The sequence below is a fragment of the Aphis gossypii genome, chromosome 2 (assembly GCF_020184175.1).
Source record: "Aphis gossypii isolate Hap1 chromosome 2, ASM2018417v2, whole genome shotgun sequence".
Classification (NCBI taxonomy): domain Eukaryota; kingdom Metazoa; phylum Arthropoda; class Insecta; order Hemiptera; family Aphididae; genus Aphis; species Aphis gossypii.
In genome coordinates, this window is record NC_065531.1 from 51606528 (window position 1) to 51631847 (window position 25320).

At 24.6% G+C, this 25320-nt stretch overlaps 1 protein-coding gene and 1 long non-coding RNA gene across 3 annotated transcripts; one reads left to right on the top strand and one right to left on the bottom strand.

Moving 5' to 3' along the window:
* Positions 1-273: 273 nt before the first annotated feature.
* Positions 274-25284, top strand: LOC114128224 (eukaryotic translation initiation factor 4 gamma 3-like). Of its 2 annotated transcripts, XM_050200664.1 has the most exons (30): positions 274-816; positions 6636-6782; positions 6852-6898; positions 8755-8817; positions 9699-9779; positions 10006-10060; positions 11456-11790; positions 11952-12053; positions 12559-12952; positions 18099-18232; positions 18730-18931; positions 19014-19174; positions 19871-20071; positions 20410-20547; positions 21109-21312; positions 21378-21454; positions 21520-21664; positions 22252-22546; positions 22801-22895; positions 22955-23088; positions 23165-23232; positions 23297-23478; positions 23563-23747; positions 23823-23902; positions 23987-24135; positions 24239-24346; positions 24409-24504; positions 24599-24677; positions 24741-24902; positions 24962-25284. In XM_050200664.1, the coding sequence occupies exons 1-30, from the start codon at positions 759-761 to the stop codon at positions 25162-25164; spliced, it is 4380 nt and encodes a 1459-aa protein (XP_050056621.1). In that variant the 5' UTR covers positions 274-758; the 3' UTR covers positions 25165-25284. The 2 variants fall into 2 exon arrangements, with proteins under 2 accessions (XP_050056621.1, XP_050056620.1); XM_050200663.1 differs by lacking the exons at positions 274-816; positions 6636-6782; positions 6852-6898; ... (3 more) ...; positions 18730-18931; positions 19014-19174 and having other exon boundaries at positions 11460-11790.
* LOC126549989 (uncharacterized) lies at positions 480-1072 on the bottom strand. Its single transcript, XR_007604013.1, has 2 exons — positions 950-1072; positions 480-862 (listed from the first exon to the last, which is right to left on the bottom strand). It is a non-coding gene; the product is annotated as an uncharacterized LOC126549989 (long non-coding RNA).
* Positions 25285-25320: the final 36 nt, after the last annotated feature.

The following is a 25320-nucleotide window of genomic DNA, read 5'->3' on the forward strand; positions in this document are numbered from 1 at the left end:
AAGAAACAATCGGGTAAATATTATATAGTAGTATTTAATGAGTTTTTTTTATTTTTGACCATCATTCATCATCAATACATTTTAGACGAAACATTTCTAATTTTTGATTCGACGACAATTGCGGTAAAAACGATAAATTTTATATACCCATTTTCGAACTTGAAAACATCAAATTTAATCGAGTTTGTCGATAGTTACCATTTACCCCCGCGATCCACTATAGACCACATAGGTTGGCCGGTCTGGTGGCAGCGATTTTCCCCCGTTCACATGACAAACAAGCTTGCAGTGGCCAGTGACTGCATCGTGCGTATTGTTAAAAATTTCGTATGCAATATGGCTGTGTAAAACGTCAAATCTTATAACCCATTTTATATCAATTTTTTTTATTAAAAATACGAATTGTTTCTTTTTTATTATTACCAACGTTTTGTGTTATCGTATATAAGTGTTAGTGTTAGTTGTCATATTTTTCAAAGTTGTTAATTTTTACCGCAATTTTGTATATTTTATATACATAATTTGTGCCCAACCCAATTTGGCACTGGCTGCCAACCGTATATATACATTTTTTGATTTTTTATCCATCCTGATCGCGTCCCGTGCGCTTCGTGTATATTTGTGATGACTATTTTCCGATCGGTTCGTCCATCGACGAATCACGACTGATACGATATGTTGTCCAGATTAATATCGTCAACTACCGGAATACCGAGGTTCGGCGTTAACGTAGCACCGCATAAACGATCACAGTGAGCATGAACAATCGAGGCCAAAACCAGAGCCATCCAAGAAAATTCGAAGGGATGTATCCAAGTTAGTAATGTTAAAATTCGACAGTTAATTTTCCAATTTCCTCAACCTATAATATAACGCTTAGTAATTTATTGAGTTCGAATTAAATTCTAGATATTATGTATGAAAAGAAGTTATATAAGTAGTACCCAACTTTAATGTTATCACAGTACTAATTTTCCCCATTAACAAATATGTTCATCTGGATTCACTTCCGAAATCTTTCAAGTGTTTGATTGTGAAAACATTGATTTATTGATGAATAGATTTACTCACCACGTAATATTAGTTGGTACAGATTACAGATTAAAGTGCAAAGTAGTACAGATTAAACTCCAGTAAATTGATTACATTTAATTTAAATCATCTTCAATGATAGAATGCCAGATCAAGTTGTTGGCATTTTTGTACATAGTTATGTGATGCCAAAGGTTATCTTAGAACTCCACGGATAGTGTTAATGATAATGAATACCTATCAAATTTTAAATGTACCTATCTCAATTGACTCTTCCATTCTATTGTGATGTAGTTTCAATCAATGTTTACTTGTCATTCTCATTTAATACTTTAATTTTAACTTAATTTTGCCCTACATATATGTATCTACCTACTTTTTTTATTACCTAATGAATAGTTTAATTTAAATCATTTGATTTTTATATGAAATACTTAAATGGCATTTACTATACATTTTCCATAGAATCTGCATAATTTCTTGAAAATTAGAATCGAGGTATGAACTGATTATGTGTTTGTCAGTGTTATACTATAACGTTGTGTTTAAGTAGGTAGTTCACTTGTTTTTAAGTAATTTGAAAGCGTTTTGTATTTGTTGTTGTTTAACACTTAATTTATAGTAGCATAAAATATGTATTATATTGGGGATAGACAATTACCTAGCTTGATCTTTTTTTTTTTATGATAGATACATAGGTACCCAGTTCTTACTAGAGTGTTATTGTATATTGAATTGAGTTCAGCTTATTGTCTTAATATCTTTGAAATGTGATGTTAGGTCTGTCTAAGGAATACAATATTTGATGGCAATAAAATCACGTGATGCAAAAAATTGACAGTTTTACAGATTATATTTTAAATAATTATGTTCACAATAATGTTGCACAGTTGATCGGGGGGGCCCCACCAATGTTTGGAGTGATTTTTCAGCAACCACTAATTGAATCACTTACAGTTGTAAAAGTTTTCACTCTAAATTAAATGCCTTTTTTCATTCTGGACATCCAAATATTTTATTCCAATGGACACTCTTCTGAAAATATATCGAATTGATAAATAATTATATAAAATTAAGATTCAAAGCAAACTGACAATGTAAAGAAACATTAGAAAAAGAACATTTTTTACGAGACCACACAAACAAATATAATATAAATAAGCAAATTTGCAGATTTGACTTTTTAAAATCGGTATCATTTAAATTTTTAACAGTCACTATATAATTATTAACATTATTATATTATACGTAATTATAATTTTAATTATTATAAAAAACTATGTAAGCAATCACACACATTTTTGAAGACTATCCTGCCAACCTCCACGTGGTGTCTCCTAGGTAACAGTAATAGGCTGAAGGGACTCAACTCAAACAACCTAATAATATTTGTGGGACTCAATTCTATATTTAGGACTCAGTTCTATATTAACATACTAATTAAGTTAATATAAATTAATTAAATATTGTAGGTATAGGTAGTGTTTAACAGTCTAAATAATAGTATTATTTGGTTAATAATGTTATCAAAAATTATGATGAATAATAGTTAATACAATATTTCCTCATGCATATATTCGAGACATATTAAGTTATTTAATTTAGTGATTCAAGAAAGTATTGAGTCTAGAATTAAATTATCTCCAGGATTAATAATTCCAAATTTAATTAATTTAGATATACATACCTATTTGTCTTTATAATTTGTATTTTCTGTGTAAAATTGTTTTTATTAAAAGTTAATTTATGATAGGCACAAGTTCATAAGTATTAATGTCATTTTTATTGTGATCTAGTTAAATTTAGTTAGTCTACAACACAAAAAGAAGTTTATAATGATATATTAGTTATAGATACTATTAATATATATACCAATTAAGATAAATAAATAGGTAATGTTCTATGTTTTAGATTAAGTGATTCATTTAAATATTACTCGTAATTTTATATCTGTAATACTAAAAGTTTTATAATGAAATCACATTTTTGTCATAAAATTGTAATATTTTGGGACAATTTTAAGACTACTCGATACCATTCATATTAACATTTAATTGGTGACTTACAAGCCACACCAAGTTACAAACCAACGTCTTAAAACTGTAGCATGTAAATTTAAGTCATGCCCATAAATAAGTGGTCAGGAACCTTTTTGTGTGAATAAAAAACTATTTAAAAAAGAAAAATAATTACAAAACCATGATTTTCAAAGAACTGCAATGATAAAAAAAATTGAAAATAAAAACATAGTATAGTCTAAATATTAATGCATTTTCCAAAGAGCTATAGGTTTCCAACTCAATAAACAAAATCCATTTATACTACAGATATATTAATTAATGTGAGATTTAAGACATAATAAGTATATATTTTTGGAGGTGCTAAATCTTTTCAAGTCATTTTTAACAAATTACACTTCATGTATTTACAATATTAAAATCTTTTATTTGTTTTTATTTTATTTTTAAATATACCTATACATTTTTTTTATATATAATATTTAATATTATAAAGATAAGAAACATCATTTAAGTGGTAAAAATATTGATTAATTAGATTAATAACAATAAAAAATAATCACGCCATATAGTCTTTTTTTATCTGTAGCCTATCGGTTTATAATACATAATATTGTTGTCATGTTATTTTGTAAACTTTTCATTAATGTTAAGTTAAGTTATTTTAATTTCATACTTCTCACATATTGTGAATAATTTCCAACACGGGTCTAGCATCAAGTGAGTAACACAAAATTGTCTTTAAACTATCTAGAATCTATTTAAAAAAAGCTAAATTAATATATATTTTAATAAAAAAATTAATAAATAACAACCTTAGGTATAATAAATAAATATACAAAATTTATATTTAATATACATACAATTTAAACAAACCAATTATCCAACAAGAATGTATTATATTTTTACTCAGTAGGTACATAAACAGATTTTAAATAACTATTATAATTTATTAGGTCTGTAATTAACTAAAACCTAGGTCTACAATTAAAATTATATAATTTATGTTTATATTTTAACAATAGCATCCATTTTAGAGATCATGTTAGCGGTCTTTATTGTCAGTGGCAATATGATATTGAATAAATCAATAATTTTGTGATTTTTATTTTTATCAGAATTTTTATTAACTCATTACTAGTTTGAGCTTATGCCCTACATGCTTGTATTATTAGTTCTCTTGAATAATAAATAGTAGTAAAGTAGTTATAGAGTTATTGTCATCATGGATTTTATTGTGGTTTCCGATTATATTTTTCTTAGAACGATTCGTTACTCATGTACATACACAATGAAAACTGGAAAGAATGTTCTTCTTTACAATGAGTTATGAGTGCCTAGTCGCCTGGTCATCTGTCATTTTTATAGATTTGTTGAATTACTGCATATCAATGAATAACAATATTTAGAACTCCAACAGTATGACACTTCTATTTCTAAAGATCTTAATTAATTAATTAATATTATTTTTTAAGTAAAAAAACAGCTACAATAGGTCCTACTAAATAGGTAATACTAAAAATATTTCAAATTTTATATAGGTATTGTTGTTACTAATTTAAAAGTTAACAGAAATATACTGTAAGATAATATGAAAAAAATAATGTTTTTACCGTGAAAAGTTTTAAGTCTTGAATTACAGGAAAAAGATTCAAAATTTTTAATACCCTATTTCTTTAAAATTAATTAAGATTAAAAATATCTATTAATTAATACTTAAGTAAGTCTCAAGCCTAAGCATTTTAAAATTTAAATTAAAAATTTTTAACACTTTCTAAAAACATATTATAAACATAAGTAAGTGAATTATACTTGAGTCTAAACATTTTGAAAATTATATTTTATCTTATATTATAAAAAAAATGTTTATACATGTTTATAAAAAATTCCAAATATTTACAATTATTCATTTTTTTTATTAACTACAACAAAAACATTCAATAGAGGAAACTGGTTTTTTCTTTAATAATATTTTTTTCGGTTTTCCCAATTATTTTGAACAATACTAAAATAGCATGTTCATAGATTATAAATAATTCATAGATAAAGTGGATTATGATACATAATAGGTGAAGATTTTTCTTTTCTTTTTTTTTTTTTTTTTGACAAGTGCAATATTTAATTTGCAAGTTATAAAAAATTCCCTCTGCATTTGAGATTTCAGTATTTTTCCTGATTACTAAAGGTGGCGTCATGAAAACAATTCAATACATTCATTGCCTTGCTCAGATTCTAAAATGTAACCTTGACCTCTCAGGAAAAATTTAAAACGTTTTTCAACTATCATCAGACTTGAAAATGTTTTTATAATTAATTTAAAATTAAACCTTATTATTTTTCTCGAATTACTTAATTGTATAAGTATATAATGTGTGTGTGTATGTTTTTTTTTAATATGATTTAATTTAGGGATTCAATATATATTTTGTATTATTATATCGACGAGGGTTTTAAACTTCTAATACTTAATTAATAATTTCAAAGTACAATTTATAATTCATTAATCTTCATTTGGTTCTTCTGGAAAAACCTATTCTGAAAATAGAAGTGAACATGTTATTTTAAAGTTTTCTGTGAAAATTGTTCGCTAATAAATTATTTGTCATTAAGTTTTTTTTTTACATTTCCTGGATTTTAAACTATTTCTATTACTAACTATCTAAAATATTTTATCTATTTAAAGAATTTACTGGTTTCGAATCACCGAATAAAATTTAATATTACCTAATATTGACAATTTCAAGAATATTAATTGTAACTGAATCGTAAAAAATATAATTTATAAGATTCATAAAAAGGTGGTTACACTGCTATAATCCTAAAATATTAAACTAATCAACTAAAAAAGTTTTATCATGTTTATAGATTAATAGATATAATAAGTTACTAATATCTCACGTGTTTTTTCCTATATTTAATACTTTTATGATTCTTAAATTTGTTTAAATATTAATCAATATTTTTTAAAAAAATAATATTATTATATAATTCGAAGTTTTATACTATCATGGTTTAAGAAGCCCTGTTCGAGTTATTGGTTGGAGGGGGAGAAACAGCTGTTGCTTCATGTGCTGTGATAGTGTTTATCTGAAGGTAGTAGTGGTTATGCCAGCCTGGCATCCACGTTTGTTTAGCTATTTTAATCACAAAATAGTTTAATATTCTACAATTATTAATTTAAGTGAATAACTTTGTAAATTCAACCCCGATTTTTTTTTAGTGTGTACTATAATATATGTACCTATATGTTTTTATTAGTTTTAATTTAGAGTTACCATGAATGGTAGGATTATATTTATTTTAAAAAATTTGTTTTTTTTGAAATTTTAAATATTCATTATAATTATATTTTTAATTAGTTAAAATATTTATTTGGCGTTTTTTATAATTAAAAAAAAACATTAAAATATAATTAATCAATAAAAATATTATTTGGTTTAATTTAAATTCTGTTAACTTCCTAGTAAATTTAAAGAATGTATATTTTTAAAATATTTTATTTCCATGAACAAATTTTAAATATAGAATACAAATTGCTAATATCATTATCAATAAATCTTTAATTTTATGTATATTTTATTTTAGATCCTAATCATCAGTTTCCCCAGGCTGTCCAAGTCCAAAATCCGGGGTATATAATTAGTGGTCCACGTAATTCAAGACATTATGTAAATCCAGGTACACACAACGTTAGTGATATGAAAAATAATCATATGACAAATATGACCCATGGTAAGTTAAATATAAGAAAAAATAATATATGAAATAATATTATTACATTTAATATTAATACATTTCTAGGTCAAATCCAAATGGTACCTGCGCATATCACTCAAAGACAGCAAGCTGTAAGTGTATTATAATAGCTAACTAAAAGTATAGCACTTACCTATATAATATTTATGTGCATTATTTTGCATTATTATAAATGAATAGTTTTCATAAATTAACATTTTTATTTACAAATAGAATTTAAGTTTGATATAGGTAGTTAATGAAATATTAAATTGCAGAAAGTAACAAAATATTAAAAAAGTTGTAAAATGTGTATTTTTATATTAAATATAATATGTTACTTAAGTAGTTCAGTGGAAGTCACATCCATACGTGTTTTCTTACAAAATAGAAAATTTATCTTCAATAGAACCAATTCTATGTTATTTGCTTAAATATTAAAATTAACTAACTATCAAACTGAAAAGTAAGAACATTATCTAAGATTGTGAGTGGAGTAATAAATGTACTGATTTTGAAATGATATTTTTTTGTGGCTTTAAAAAAAAAATATTCCTATCATCTTCTAGGGAGATATTTGATAACAAATGTAATGTAGTATGTATTTGGTAGGAAGGGTATTTATAAATCAGTAAGTTTTGATCTAAATACTTTGATCCATAATATGCGTTTTGATATTTAAGATTGAAGCCTTTTTAATAGTCTATTCCGTTTAATAGATATATCGGTTAATAAGGCCAACTGCTTAATAGGGACAATTCTTCAATTACGAAGAAAAAATCTTTACTTGTAGGGTAAACATGAGTATATTAATAGATCAATAGTCCAACAATTGCTACAGACTCGCGTAATTGATCATTAGATTAAATTTATGTTACATACATTTTATCTTATTGTATGTTCTAATGTTATTTATATGTATGTATTTTTATAAATATTTATTTAGAGTATAATATCATTGTAATAATAAAATTATAAAAATATGAAAAATCAGTTACCTATTCAATAAATTTATATGTTCATTTTTTTATTTCGGATTATTAAGACAAAATGACACGTAACCGATGTGTCCCAATCTTAGATTTTATACATAATATGATGTATATGGTCAAAGATCCCAATAACGCGGAATCAACTGTACTTTAAAAATTGGTGATTAGCTCAAAAAAAAAACCATCTGTTCAGAATCTAAAACTGTTTAAGTTGAATCAAAGATAATTATGTTGTAAAATTTTTGTATGGAGTTAAAACATGGGTCTTGATGTATAACTTTTTAGTTAAGTAAATATTTTTAAAAAAAAAATGCATGTAATAATACAAGTTTTAAGATACAAATATTTTTAGATTTTATTGAGTGTAATTAGCAGAGGAGCCTTATTTCTATATATGTTCAATTAACATGACTGGGAATATGATATATTTGAATATGGAATATTTAACATTGGTGTTATGCTAAATAGCTTTTTTTTGTGGTTTTTTTATGGTGTTAGCAAATTCACTGACCTAATAGCCTGTTGTTTCCCTTTAAAAGTTCACCATTCAAACAATAATTAAGCCCTAAATTAAATAAAAAAATAAATTTCCTCCAAAAAATTTAGATATGTATGTTCAAGAAGAATTTAATAATAAAATGTATTATTTAATTGCATTAAATTTACTTTTATCCATGTATCAATTATAATTTTAAATATATTGGGCTAGTAATTGTCTGAATTTGGTAATAAATAGTAATGAGAATTTTAAAACTAAAAAAAACTGAAGTATTAATTAACGATTTTATTACTTGAATAATTTATATTGTAATTTAATTTGTTCAATAAATTCTAATTTCATTGATATATGAAATTTATTTAAGTAAATGTATACATTCTCAATACTATTTAATACAAACCTTTGTGTTAGTGATGATATCTAACTTTTTCCAAACTAATTTTTGTTATGTATATTAATGCTTGCTTTTTGTGCTCAGCTATCCCACCATATAAGACCAAATGCACCACGTAATTTACCAAGAGGACCCTTCCAGTATCAGGTAATTTTCGATGCAAATTACTGATTTGGTAAAAAAAAAAACATTGTGTATATAAGCTCAATATTTTCCTTCTAGTTAGTAAAATTGTGTCATATAAACAATCCATTAAATACACAATTCAATAAACCCTTTTAATGTTTTATAAGTTTATTTCACATAATTTTTATTATGCTTTGATGAAAAAAAAAACAGTTCTTTAAAGATGTGTATAATAGTATTATATGTCTATTATAACTACTAACTATTTTATTTTTTATATTATTAAATAATAAATCCTCTTTAATTATCAACTTCAGTGTTAAATTTTATTTAAATCCAAAACTAATTATAATCTGAATTTAGAGACAAGTATTTGGTGCTATCAAAAGTAAATTTTTTATGTTAGAATATAAATTAAATTAAATATTTCTTAAACAAATATGGTTATGAATTTATGATAATATGTGTATAAAGATTTTGAATTTGTTTAAGTATTTTATTATAATCAATGTTATTTGCTAGCTTCAAAGCTATTAACATTTAAAATGATTTTACTTAACATGTGCTTTATTAATTACTTAGATATATTATATATATTGATTATTGTTAATAATACTAACATAATTACTAAAATTAATGAAAACAGTATCATTTCTGTTGTTTTGAACTAAATTTGTATTTATCTGGGTGTTGGACTTAAATAATATACATTTATTAACCCCTTTTATGTATTGATTAACAAAAATTATAATTTTATTAACTTAGTTGAACCTATACAATTTGTATTTATTTTTAACAGAAAAATGTTCAAGCGAAACATAATTTGAAATAGTTAACTTATCTAGGAAAACTTAATGATGTAGTTGAATAAAAATTTTAATTACGTTGAATTATTTGTATAGGTATATGTGCCCGGGAATGTGGCTTATCAAGGATCCAGTAACCACCCTGCCACAGCATATTATCCATTTAATCCACAACAGGTACTTAATTGCTAGGATAAATATTAGTTAAAATAATTTCTTTGGTACATATTATTTTTTATTCAAATTTGCTAATATTAATATAAATTCAAACTGTTTGCTTGTTTTTATTTATATTCAACTAATATTGACAAATCTATGAATGAAAAAAGCATAAGACCTTCATTGTTTATTAAATTTTGATTTAATTTTGTTGTTCTATCTAACGTATATTATTTTATTTTAGGCTTCACAAGCAGCCGTACTAATGCCATATGTAAACTATCCTACCAATCAACAAGGTATTTACAGTCTTGTTTATTATTTTAAACTACATAGTTTTTATTACATTTTTTATTTATTAAATTTAGTTCTTGATTCAGCTAAAATTAGATATTTACTTCTTAAATCATTCATATTATGCATTGTTGTAGGAAATTATATTTCATTGTTCATACAGATTTAAATCAGTATGGTTTTATTTATTATTAAGTTAATTACATACATTTTATTTTTATATAATCATAAATGTAGTATCAAATTTTATAAAAATTTCCGAAACTGAGTAGAATTACAAATGCATTGATTTTACAATGATTTGTTTTTTTATTACCAGCTGAAAAGTGAGAGCAGTATTCTATTTATGATACATTTTTTAACTGTTGGTTCTTAAAAAAAATATTATTTTTTTAGCTGTTTCAAATGTTGAATAAAAAATATTTGTCGGGCATTAATGCTTGGAAATGTAGTAGTACAAAGATCTTCATAAAGCATTCATTTCTCAAATAAAAAATGTTGATAATTTATAATTACGATATTTTTTTGAGTGTTTAATGTTTTAATTTTTAAAAAAATTTGCCAAAACCTCAAAAATATATTAATTATTTTATAGTAAGAAATTTGTTTTCATTTCTCAAATTTGAAAAATTAATATTAGATAAAAGTTTTTCAATTTTGTATACAAAAAAAATTCTACTGGAAGCAAAATCAATTTTTTTATGATCATCTGAAGTAAAAAATTGTATGATACTGTATAAATTCATCTGTAAAATAACTATTTATTCTCAATCAATATTTAATATATTGCCGTAAAAAATAATAATAATATTACATTATGTATATAATATTATATTACTATGAATCTATTGAATTCTGGATTTTACTACACGTAATGATCTTTATTTATTTATTTTAAAATATTATCTATTTAATATTTATATTATAAATCTAATTTTATTGTTTTACTGTATTTATAAAAAGATGTTATTCCATTTTAAGTTATTAAAAGTTGATATATTATAGTAAAAATGTATATTAATTATCATAATACTAATTGTATATTAAATGCAATAGTTTAGGAAAAAAAATTATATCAACTTATACTGTAGTATTTAAAGTAAAATAAAAATGACTTTTAATTGTCTATTTTTGTATATTTTCATGATATGCTGACAGGTATTCTCGGTTCACAATTGGATTTTTTTTTGTACAATGATAGATAATTGAATTTAAGTTTAATAAAACTAAAATATAGTTCCAATTGACATTTTATATATTAAACAGGATACTTACATACTTATATGCTTACCTTCTTTTTTATTGTTAATATAACATACTTATTAAAATATATTTTTTACAAAAATTGTTATTATATTTAAACTTATCTTATAGATATTGTAATAATGTTGAATTGTCAGTTTCTCTTATTTTATTTGATATTTCAGGTATGTTTTATACCCCACCTACTAGGCCACTGCAGATGACTAATCTACCACAGGGACCACAGAATCCTCCTGTAGCTAATATGAGTAATGCTCAAAATTCCCATGGACAATCTCTGATTGTACAGTCTCAACCAATGGAGATGGCCCCTAATACACAACCTATGCAACAAGTACCACAGCAACCTTCAACTACTCCCATGCAAATCCCTGAAGCTTCTCGACCTGTTCGAAAAAAAACTATTATTAAAATAATTGATCCTAGTACAGGCCGTGAAGTTGACTTAAATAATTCATTACAAGGGCCACCAGTAAGATAATATCTATTAATTTATAATTAAATAAAAAAAACATGTTATATGTAGTAAATTATATGTTCTTTATTAAATTAAGCTTAAAAATGGTTTTAAGCAAATTGTTATTAATGTCATTTAATAGTGTTTTAAGTGTTCTTACCTCTGTTTGTTATTAGACTGCTGATGAATTGGAAAAAATGAAAGTTCAAAGCCAATTCCAAAGTCAAGTACAAAGTGCTGTCAAAAAAGATGATATTAAATCATCTGATAATAATCCGGTAATGCTTTTTGTATATTATCAACAATTATGAGTTTCCTAGAATTTGTTAAAAGAATGTCAAACCCTCGTGTGTTGTATCCATCTTATAAATATAAAAAAACAGCAAAATATACATTCAGCTGAATTAATTTTGTGCTGTTAATTTTAATATAAGTCAATTAACCTATCATCAAACCTAAAGGTAATAATATTATCTGGCACATGGTGTAGGTATTAATTGGTATTTTAATTTTTAAGTTGGTTAAAATATTAAAACTTTAAATGGTTGTAACTCATTTTAAAAATGAAAACTTTTATGTTTTACATTTATAAGATAGACCATAACATACAGTTATGATATCCTTCTAATTATATTTTGTGGCTAGAAGTTAATGTTACAATATTTAATTTTTGATAATTTAAAAAACCTAGTATTGTCAGTTTCTTTTATTTTTTTTTTTAATACATAACTCAAAAATTAATTTAAATTTAGTATTTGCTACAATTTCAAATATGTATTTTAGAATAATGAAGGAGAAGATAAAGTTAGAAATGAATTCCAATCTCAAGTCAAAAAATTAGCAAGTGAAAGTGTTTCAGAACCCTCAAAAGCCATAGAAATTGACACTCAGGTTTCTGAAGAAGTTATTAGTGAAGTTGAAGAAATAAGTGTTGTTTCCACTAACATAAAAGAAGAGTCTATTATAACTGAATCGACTTCTATTGACGCTGGTTTGACTGTTAATGCAGAGGAAAACTCTTTAGATGTTAAAGAGTGTGAAGTAGAAACACCAATAAATACTGAACCCAGTTCTACTACTTCTCCTGAAGTACAGATCCAAAATGCTGATGTAATCAATATTTCAGAGGATCCTATTATTTCAAAAAAGAATTTAGATGAGGAATCTATTAAATCAGGTAATAAATTAATATTAATTTATTTAAAATAATTGATCTTTTAAAATCAAGTTTTATTAAATAGCACTTCTAAAATAAAAAAAGCGAGTAAGTGAGTACTGCTCTGTTGTACATTAGGTGCCGTGTGGATCACTATTATATATTATAGGAGTGTTACATTTGAATTCAATGATAAGTATCATTGTATACGAAAAACGATTCTGAACGAAGATGATTTTTTAGCCTAGGATGTAATTTCCAGTGGTTGGCGAAAAAGGTGATTTATGTTTTAATGACATAAATACACCAAAATTTAAGTTCTTTTATAATTATTGTAAGCTAAACTTATGGAAAATCTTGTATTAAATTTTCAACTCTTAGCTACTTATGTAAACATTTTTATGAATTATACCTACAAAATAATTTGCAAATATTCATGATTTTGACGAATTTTTGTCAGTATTTCAACTTCAAATTCTAATAAAAAAAATTGTGCCTATATATTCTTAAAATTTTTTAATCACTATAAGAATAACTTATGAGGAACTTTGTATTAAATTTGCAAGTATTTTGACTCAGCCAAAAATATTAATCAACACACCAAAAAAAAAATTCTTGAAAAAACTGAAAATGACAGTTGTCTATAATTTATAAATAGCTCAAAAAAAGTTAAAATATTATGAAAATTAAATCATGTAAAGGAAATGCTAATCTTAATAGCTGGTGAAATTTTCAAGTATCTACGACTTATACTTTTTGAATAATAACAAATATTTAAAATTGTTTGAGGATAAATTGTTATCGTTACGCTATTTTGTTAAAATTTAAAATTCCAACGCACTTAAAATTTTTCCTATAATGATGCTTCGAGTTTTCTCTAATGCTACTTGAAGGAAAACTTAGTGTTGTATTTTTAATCCTTAAATATAAACACAAAAAATGTTATGATTTTTCAGCTTCAAAATTACTTACAAATTTTCGCTATTTCGACATATTTTGTAAAAATTTGAACTATTAACGCTCATAAAAAAAAATTGTGACCTAATTTTTTTTAACTCCATAAGAACAACTCATTAGGAACCTTGTATTAAATTTTCAAATTTTTTTGGTCATCCAACATTTTTTTTTCGACACCTCAAAAAAAAATTCTTAGAAAAATCAAAATATTTTGAAAATGTAATTGTATAAAGATAACACTAATATAAATATTTGGTGAAATTTTCAAGTATTTACAGTGATTAGTTTCTCTTTTTCAGTAGAATTATAACCATATAAAAAAATTGATTTGGTCAAAAACTGGTTTTGCGTAAAAATTCCCGTTTTTCGGTCATTTTTTTTTTTCTTGATTTTTTTGAAAACTGTTGGAAAATGTTTACTTTTTACCTCTATAATGCACCAAAGATATTTATTTTGCCATCCGAAACCATCTCCAAAGTTTGAAATTAAAGCATTATTTTGACTAGTTATGTTATACACAGACACAAAAAAAAACAACACACATCATTGTAAAGTCAATACATTCATCACTCCGTTCAGAATCTAAAAAGGTGGTGAAATGGTTAACACTCTGCTGTATAGTAGGTATTAAGTGATCCACAAACATAGAGTAATAGAGTAGGAAACTATAATGGATGTGTAAAATTTGAATGCAATAATAGGTATCATTGTATAATATGATAAACGATTCTTAAAAGAGATGATTCTCAGCCTAAGATATATTTTCTATGGAATGGTGAAGAAGGTGGTTTATTGAAAATTGAATTGTGTATGTAACACTAATCAATTTGGTGAAAATTTCAACTATTTATAGTGATTTGTTTTGTAAATTACAACTATAAATAAAAATTTGATTTTGTCAAAAACTGGTTTTACTTAGGGGGACGCTATACCTGCATGTGTTGTCTCTGTCTTATACACCCTTAACATAGTTAAAAACTGTTTGCGGAGGACAACTTTACTCCCTCAATATTTATATCAAAATTTTAAATCGCATTGAGAAGAATTTTACCTATGTTGTAGCACTTTAATTTTTTTGGTAGTGGTAACCAATAATTTTTAATAATTGATTGATAAACCTAAAGTTCTCAAACCGATAACTTTAATTGTATTCATACTATCAAAAAAATTAAAATGCTACGACACTAATGGAATTTTAAATTTTGGTAACTTTGATATAAATATTGAGGGAGTAAAGTTGTCCCGCGAAAAATGATTTTTTAACTATGTTACCCGTGTATAAGACAGACAACACATGCGGGTATAGCATCCTCTTAATAATTTCTGTTTTCCGTCACTTTTGAGGTTTTCCTCTAGGTAGACTTTTGAAGACTGTTGGAAATATTTTACTTTTGACCCCTATAATATACAAAGAGAATTTAATTTGTCACCAGTAACCACCCTTGACGAGTTATCGTGTACACAGAAACAAAAAAAACACATTATTGTAAAATCAATACCCTCCTTATTCTGTTCAAAATCAAAAAATAATAATAATAATAAACACAGTGGTTAGTAACATCAAGGTAATTAGTTACTTTCAAAGTCTATGTTTTTTCTTTAATAATTTGCTGTAAAAACTCGATTAAACATTTTTATCAGGATCATAACCCATGCCTTTTTATGAGCACATTTAGTGAACTGATTTTATGTTCATTCATATTTGAATTTTTGGATGCAAATGAGTCTGGTATTACCAAACACCAAAACCATTTAAGATTGTAAGTTGGATTTGCTAATTTTTTGATTATGATGGATTGCAAAGTTATGGGTTAATCAAATTTCTAATATACTATAAAAGTGATTGTTAATGTGTCCTTGCTAAGTAATCTAGGTGTTTTTTGACGTATCCAAATTTAATCTAACGTTAACACTATTTAAACCATACTGTCTAAAAATAATAATATTTAAAGTTTATTGTGTTAATAATATTATTTGGTTTGCCTGCATGTTTTTGAAAACAAAATACAAGTTTGGTTTTTGAGGCTTCATATATTTTTATTTATTGAACTTGACGATCACTTTAAAAAATGTTCACCTTTACTACAATCCAATTTTATTAGATTACTATTTCTCTGAGTCTTATTTTGTCATTTTAATTTAAAAATCTATTAAATTCATATAAATGTCTGTGTTCAATCTAAATTAACAAACTAAGTTTACACCTTCTATACATTCCGTCTTAATTATTTTTTTTTTTTTTAATTGCATTATATTATGTTTGCATTGTTATTAAACATGATACATATTAATTGTAGCAAACGTCCTTGCTAAAATTACTGGGCTCAACTGCTTTAGAACACTTATTTGAGGGCGATATCAATTACCCCAATATTAATACTTAAATAAAATCATTTGTTAATTTTTATCAAGCTTATATTTAAACCCTAAAATTTTATTACACTTATTCATATTTTGCTTAAAAAATGTGCATGCATATTTATTTCAACTTTTTTTTTAAATATATTTTATTACTTTGTGGAAGTCAAGTGGAAGTGGTTAGATACTTTTTACATTTTAAATTTACTAGGTATATGCTTCATATCAAAAGTTCCTATGTGAATTATTATTTGAATGTGAACTCCAAAACCTAGGGGACCTAAGTAACTCCCTAAAATTTTTAATATTGAATATTTTAGATTATCTGTAGAGCTGTAGAGTAGTTACTTATTACTTTATTAAACAATGCATTAATAGTTTAATTGATTAAAGTTCAGTGTTCAATTATATAATTATTATTTTGCACTACCTACACTGTTACTTATCATACAATCTTTCTTTTTTTATAAATGATGCAAATAAAAGCAGCTGACATTACTGAGCAGTATTAACTGTTTGCTAATGTTGAGGTCGATTGTTGCCTTTCAAATTGCTTTATTATTTTTCATACCAGTGGGCACGTAATTTATTTTCTAAAAATTTTGTATTTTTATATAAAGGCTTATATACTTCAGTATTTAAATATCAATTGGGAGAATGCCATTATAGGTATTTGGAATTTATATGATGGGACCTATTAATGAGTACTTATCGATTTTTATTTGAAAATGCTAAATTATTGTTTCCTAAAACTCAAGTCAATTATAATATTCTTTTTAATTAATTGAATTGTATGATTTTATTTTAAATTCGCATCTAACATTGCATTTTTTGATATTATCAGAATTGTAAATCTACTAAGTGCTGTTCAATTTTCAGTTGAAAAAAATCATGAAATTTTAACTGAAAGTAATAGTTAAATGTACAAATTTAATTTTTTTTATAAATTGTAGTCATTTTTTTTTTTAAATTAAATAGCAAATCATAAACTTTTATTACAAATTGTGTTTTGTTATACATGTTGTTAACCCTGATAGGTTTAGGAAATTAAATTTAGAAATTCATAATAATCAATATACGCCGATGAATAATAAATATAACTAATAGGTCAAATTTAAATGTTAAGTTAGTTAAAAACTTAAGATAGATAGATAGATTAATATTTTTTTATTTTTTTTAATAAAAAAATGTTTTATTTGTTACATGTTTGATATCCATTATTCAATCTATTTTATCTAAAATAAAAGCATTATTTAGGTCTTTAGGATGAAACAGAAATTTTTTGTTCTATTTAATATATTATGGTAAAAATAACTTTGTTTGCATAATTGGACTAATTGTTATTTTCATATTAAAGATCATAAATTAATATTGTTTATACTAATTACAAATTATTGAATCGATATATTACTGTATTATAAATTTAAGTTATTTTAAGTCTACATAAGAGAAATCATCCAGTGATTCTAAACTTTCTACTTTATTTTATTTTAAGATAAAATATTTATTTTTAAACTTATCTATACCAGTTTCATATCTATTTATATTTACTGTAATTTAATTAGGAAAACTAATTTGGTTTGTGATTTATATCTTTAACTATATTTAATTTCATATTTTTCAAAGTAAAATAGTTATAGATGCTGACACATGATCCAGTAATTTACAAATGATATAGCTTTCACCTATTTATAGTATTTTCATCATCAGGCTATTTAGACTATTCTGATAGTCTGCATGACTTGTGAACAAAAAAATCTGCTATGATGTTATTTAAAATGTTATCATCATATAATCTTGACAAAATGTTTAAGCTTTATACAATAGTTGATTATATTTTTAATTTTTATAGCACAACCTAAAAAATCTAAAATCAAAAAGAAGAATAATCAGCAAAAGAATTTGGTTAAATCAGATGCCAATGATGGAATAAATGTAAATTCAATTGAATCTGCAGCTATTGAGCCTATTATTGAACCAAAAACTGTGAGTGAAATAACTATGTAACATAAATGCTTATAGTATTAATTTATTATTATCCTACTGTAGACTATTAAAAATGTATCATCAACCAAATAAAAACTAAAGTGTGTGGTAAAGTGAAATTATCAATTAATCAATAATTTAGTTATCATTATGCTTTTTATTTAATTCAAATTAAATATAATATTTAATACTAATATTAGATAGTTATAAGATAATTATTTGTTATTATAAGAATTTTACTCAGACAATATTTTTTATATATTTAATTTATTTATTATAAATTCATTTTTCTAACTTTATTATGAAGAACTTATTTATGATGCCTCTTCTTCATTTGTTTTTTTCTTGATGGACAATAAATGTTTCATGGCCCGTAGAAAGCTAGGAACAGTCTTTTATCATATTTACAGAACCCAATAATTGAATGTTATTAACTATGTATTAAGCTTTCAACTTTACTTTTTTACTGTAATGTAAAGCATAATATAATTTATCAGGATATTATAAAACAACAAGAAAACAAGAAAAATGAAAATAATAATCACTACTCTAAAAATGAAGAAGAGAGTGTTATTTCAAAACCGAAGGAGTTACAACAACAACCAGAAGAAATCCAAAACAACGGAGTTAAACATGAACCTGTTGAAAATGCAACTCCTAAATTACCTAGTTATTTAGAACAATTACCCTATACCGAAGGTTTGATTACCTACTTATTTTTAATCTTTTAATCTTTTAATCTTCAAATAAGTACTAAGGTTTATATTCTATACTTATACAGAACAATGGAGTATTACAAATCCAACTGGAAAGAAAGTGTATTCAAAAGTATTTTTATTACAACTTGGAAGTGAAACTATTTGTCAAAAACAACCTGATGTATTAAATAACTGGAGTAATCTAATAAAGTTATCTGGAGCCCCACAATTAAAGTCATTAGGTGTAAGTTGTAAAAAGAAAAAAATATTAAACAGTTCATCTTAGATATAGATCATTTACAATAATATTATTAACGTGTTCACCTCTGCGTGTACATTCCTAATCTAGTGCCACATACCATTAAACTGTTGGTAATATTGTGCGCATTATTATCCGTGATCGGCGGCGGTCACTGCCTTTATAAATGAAGACAATAGCCACGGCGCCAATCATGGATCTTTGTATATTTTAATATTTAGTTTCTAACTATAAGAACATTTTTGACTCTTGGTGGACTGGCAAAAAGATCAATGTTTAAGTCTAATATAAAATAAATAGATACTCAATTATAGAATAATAATTATAAAATGAACAATAAGTAGTCTAGAAAAACAAAGGCGTGCAAAGCTCAAAATATTAGATAAAAATACACGAGAAACAAAAGCTGACTGCAACATATTATTTATTAATACTTTTTGAATGACTATGCTAAAATATATTAAATATTAGAACAGTGTGTCTATGGCCGAATTCTTTATGGACATATCTAAAAATACGTAGTGCCGATCCGTGATCGGCAGTGACAGTGAACGTGTTAAATATGTGATTCTGTTCTCATTAACACTCATTATTTTGAATTCTATTTAATGTTATAACCATTCAATTAATTATTTTTTTATTAAACAATTTATGAACTTTGTGTTTATTCTTTTTTTTTAGCAGTCAGGTGCCAAACGGAGTAGTAGTCAAAGAAAAACAGCTAGTAAAACAGCAAAACCTAATACTATTCATTTGTCTCTCTCTTTGCAAGAAGAAGTTATATTAAATCAGACTGAAAATGCTTGGGTTCCAACAGCTGCTAAAAAAGCCACCAAGTCCGAAGTATCTAAAACCAAGAATGAAGAGGAACAAAAGAATGATGTAGGATTTAAAAATTAAACTCTTTAATTAATTTATTAAAATTTATATCTAAAGCTATATGCTAATGCTGGCTTGATTATAATTTAATTTAATTAGATTCTAAATTCATGACATATTTAATTGTAAGTGTTTTTTCATGATATAAAAAAATCTCAAATACATACAGTATATAATGTTAATTAGAGTATGAAATATTTAATAAGTCTAAAAAAGTTTTTATAATTCTTAAAATACAAGATTTCTTCACATGATTTAAACTATAATGAATTTTATTTTATTTTTTTTGAAAAAAAAATTAATGTAGGTATATTATATTTTTTTATATTAAATATTTACAGGAAGTAAACAAAAACGTTCGATCAATTTTGAACAAAATAACTCCTGATAACATGCCTTCATTAACTGAGCGTTTTAAGGCATTACCTATCGACACTATTCAAAGACTGGAAAGAACTATTGATTTAGTTTTTGAAAAGGTAATATATTTTATAAAAAAAAAAACAATAATACTTGAATTCAAAGTCTTATTTACTTGTTATTTATTTACATATTATGTCTTATAACTTAAGTATTCAAATGGTAAATTATTTATTAGTTTATTACATTTAGTAAAATTTAATTTTTTTTTCTAAATATAACAACAAAAACTGATTTGAGTGTTCCGTGATAGTCTATTTTTATAAAGATGATTAACCCAAGTTGGTTAGTTTGTTAAATTTGAGTACAAGTAATGTTACTAGTGATATCTTTTGAATACTAACTATTTTATTTAGAATTGTATTCTTAACTAAGAAAACTAATTATAAGAGGGCGCAAATAATTTTTATTGCAATCATGAAGATCAAAATATTCAATAATTGAGGACAAATCTTTTTAATTAATTAATTACTCAATCTAATTGGTATGTTTTGATGGTTCAGATTTTTGCATTCCCCAGTCCGCCAATTGCCAACCTTTACTATATAGTGTTAGGTCAATTTGTTCTTAATTAATTAACATTAATTTTTTTTATACTTACTTTTATTTTTATATTTCAGGCAATAGAAGAACAAAGTTTTGCACCTCTTTATGCATCTTTATGTTCAGCTATGCAATCTGTGCAAGTTAATTCTAAAGATGGCAAGACAGCATCGTTTAAAAAGTTGATTATAAGTAAATGCCAAAGTCTATTTGAATTGGACAAAGCCCAAGAAATGGATTCTGCTAAGAAGCTCACTGAAATCACTTCGTGCAAAGATCCAGTAATTTCAATTACACATACACAGTAATATGATAATTCTTAATTTGTTGTGATTTTAATTTTTAGGAAAAGAAAAAAGAACTGCAATTAGAATTTGAAGAAAATGAAAGAAGATTACGCAAGCGCTCTGTAGGAAATTGCCGGTAAAAAAAAAAATAAATAAATACACAATATTAAGTTTCTATATATCTTTAATCTGTCTTATTAGATTTATTGGTGAATTGTTTAAACAAAAAATTCTTACTCCAAATATTATGTTGTATTGCATTGTGAATTTAGTCACTAAACATGTTGAAGAACCACTTGAATGTTTATGCAATTTATTAAAGACTGTCGGAAAAGAATTGGAACAAGTAAATTTACATTTTATTTTATTATGCTAATTATACATTATATTTTATTAACTATTATATATATAAATTTATTTTTTTACAAATTTAATCTATCAATTCATTAATTGACAATTGTGTTAACAATGTGCAATTTAGAAAATTCAATAATTATAATCAGATAATCGATTTAAGATCATAAGGTATCTAATTGCTTAATTTGTTATAGCCTTACATCCAAAACATCTTTTAATATTCTAATTTATCTTATACTATAAAATTTATTTTTTAAAAATGACTAGTTGTATAGAACATCATACCAGATACATTTCATTACATTGTTTTTATATTACAAACAAACAAGCAAAGCTTGAGATGTTCATGCATATTATTTTTTATTGTATAAGTTTAATATTAGAATTAATTTATCATCCTACCTAATTTTTAAGATAAAATCGTTGTTGCATATTTCTTTTTTTTTTCTATAAATAATTGTTATTAAAGTTTATTTTTTTAGACTATTAACTACTATTTTTTGTTTAATATTAAAATTATCTATAATTTGTTATTATCAAATTGTATATTTAATAATATATATTGTATTGTTTCAGTCATACAATTTAAATGATACCTTTGATAAATTAAAAACTTTAACATCGAGAGACATGAAATCAAAAATTCCATCTAGAATAAAGTTCATGATACAGGATGTCATTGATTTACGTAGGAATAAATGGATACCAAGGCATACTGATAGTAAACCAAAATTCATAAATGAAATAGAGAATGATGTCAAAAATGAAGCAATAGAACAACAATCTATATCATTAGGTTATAATAGACCTGAAAAAAGAGATCATCATCGCGGAGATGACAAATTCAGGGGTGGAGAAAATAAAAGTCGCCGTGCGTATCTTAAATTTATTTAAATAATAAATAATGTGTCAAAAAAGTAATTTAATATATGATGTGTTTTTAAATGATTGATTTTGTCTAATCTTCTCACTGATAATGTTATTAAATGTTGATTTAATTACTCTTTATGATAAAAACACAAAATTGTATAAGTTAAATTGTTATTAACTTCATGTTAAGTAGGCAATGCTTGTAGATTGTATTAATTAGTAAAATCTTAGTTGACATCAAAATGTTCTTTTTAGGTGGAAATGAAAATGAGTGGAATGTTGTTCAAACTAATACTAAGTTTAAGCAACAAAATTATACTATTGACCAAAATAAATTATTAAGTCTTAAGGTAATATATTATATAATAAGGATACAACTTTAAATATTAAATACTATACATTTTTTTAGGATAATACATCTATGACTACCTTAGGCCCACCTAAATGGTCATTTTCCACTGGTAAAAATATGACATTTACAAGCAGTAACCCATATGCTGTTCTAAATGATGACAAGAAATCATCAACTTCTTCACAAATTATGTAAATATATTGGTTTTTGTTAATTGTATAAAAATTTTATTATTGATTTTTATTTATATATTTTTATTTTTTTTAGGTCTAATAAAAACACATCACGAAAGCCAGTTATATCGGAGTCTGAAGAAAGACAAAGAATGATGTCTGGTATGACTTATCTTTATGATATACTTGTTTATTTATTTATAGCCATCTAATTGTATTTTTTCAGGTGTAGCGAGTATGATGATGCCTCAGTTTGCTCAACCCTCTCCTTCAATAAATTCTTCAAGCTCACAGCCCAAAGAACCTGCTGAAGAACCAACGTCAGAATTGGACAACTCAATTTCTGATAAAATCAATATGAAATGTAAAAATATCCTTCTTGAATATGAGCAATTGCAAAATTTAGATGTATGTATTTAAGACTAAAATATTTAGAATATATAAATATTGATAATGTATAATTTGAATTATAATATGCATTTTCTCAAATAGGATATAATTTATTCATTATCAGAAGATCAATCTTCAGTAATCCGCACAAGACATGAAGAATTCGTTAAATCAATGTCACTTATAACCTTAGATAATAGTCCAATCACTCGAACAACTGTAGCGGGAAAGATTTTTGCAGAACTTTTATCTAAAAAAATTCTTTCTATGGAGGCCATTACTCAAGGGTAAATAAATTTTTACAAATTATGTTATATGATAAATTTTGTTAATGTTTTTTTTTAATATATACATGTATATAGAATTGATGCTGTCCTTAAAGATTGGAATGATTATTTAATGGATTACCCACAATTTTTCTCCTATATTGCTGCCATTATTGGTAATTTTTTGTTTTTTTACTTGGTCAATTATTTGAATTATACATGCATTTGCTGTAAAATAAATTATTTTTTTTTTTTTATAGCTCCATTATTGTTATCACAAAATGCTTCCTTTGATTTCAATAATTTAAAAGATTCTTGTACGTCAATACGGCCAGATAATTCTAGTAAATTTTTCATAGAAGTATTAAATAAAATTCTTAGTTCCAAGGAAACACAAAACATAAAAGAAGTAAGTATTATATAAAGTATTATATTTCTATGAGGTATTAGATTTTGAAATTTTCTTGAATGTTATTTAATAAATATTTGTAACACTATTTTTGTAATTTTAGCAACTAGGTGGTATATTGTGGATTTATAATAAATGGAGGACGTCAGAATATGTTCCTCTTGACGTATTTATGCCTAATAGCCAAATCAATAAATTTTTTAAAAATGATGTAAGTTAATTAACATTTTCTATGTTGTTTTTATTTTATTTATAAATTGTATTTAATTTTAGCGAATTGGAGTATTCCTTTTATCTATTGCTATGTATGATAAAATGAAGTTGACTGATAGTAAACTACTGTATGATATATTACATAGTTGGATAAGTGTGAGTAAATTAATTATTTACTAATTCAAAACATTACATTATATTTGTTAATAATATGTTAGAAATTATTTAATTTAATTTTTTCTACTTAAAGGTTAATATCAGTGCAGAAATAATAAAATGCCCTCAGTTTGTACGGGCACTAACTATAGCTATTGTTATAGTATGTTCAAGTAAGTCAATATTTTTGAAACTAATGTAAACTAGTTATTAAAATATTAAATCTTAACTTATAGAACCGAATCATTCTTACGAAGATTTCTTTGACCATGTTCATGTGAAATTATTGACTTGTTATATTCGGTCTGAACCACTTCCAGAACCTGAAATCCAGGCACGTGAAGTTCAATGTTTGTATGGCATTCAAATAATGTCTGCAGCACTTGAACATCCTGGAGGTTAGTTATTAACTGTTAATTTTTTAGATTTATTATTAATATAATTGTTTTTTCAATAGGAATGGTATTAAAACTGTTCCATAAGCTCTATCAGGATAGTGTTATAAGTAAAGAATCATTTGAACTATGGAAAAAAGAAGATGAATTCAAATCAGGATTTGATGAAGACTTAGAAACAAAAACTATGGCTGTTGTAGTTTTAAATTCATTCTTCCTTTCACTAGCTGCAAATGATTCTGATGAGGATGAAACAGTTGAGTAGTGTACCAACACTGTTATAACTGCATATTCATCAATCGACACAAATTCTTCTATTTTTTTTATTTTATTGTAGATACCATGTTATAAAAAATTTATATAAATAAGAAAAAAATTCTAAATACTTAGCCATTTTTCATTTATTTCCTTTGGAATTCAA

Bases quoted from the DNA above. Each gene is read 5' to 3' on its own strand.
- LOC114128224 (XM_050200664.1), top strand. From the start codon at position 759: ATGAACAATCGAGGCCAAAACCAGAGCCATCCAAGAAAATTCGAAGGG. The intron at 6,899-8,754 runs GTAAGTGTATTA...TTTTGTGCTCAG, and splicing joins TCACTCAAAGACAGCAAGCT to CTATCCCACCATATAAGACC. The intron at 9,780-10,005 runs GTACTTAATTGC...ATTTTATTTTAG, and splicing joins ATCCATTTAATCCACAACAG to GCTTCACAAGCAGCCGTACT.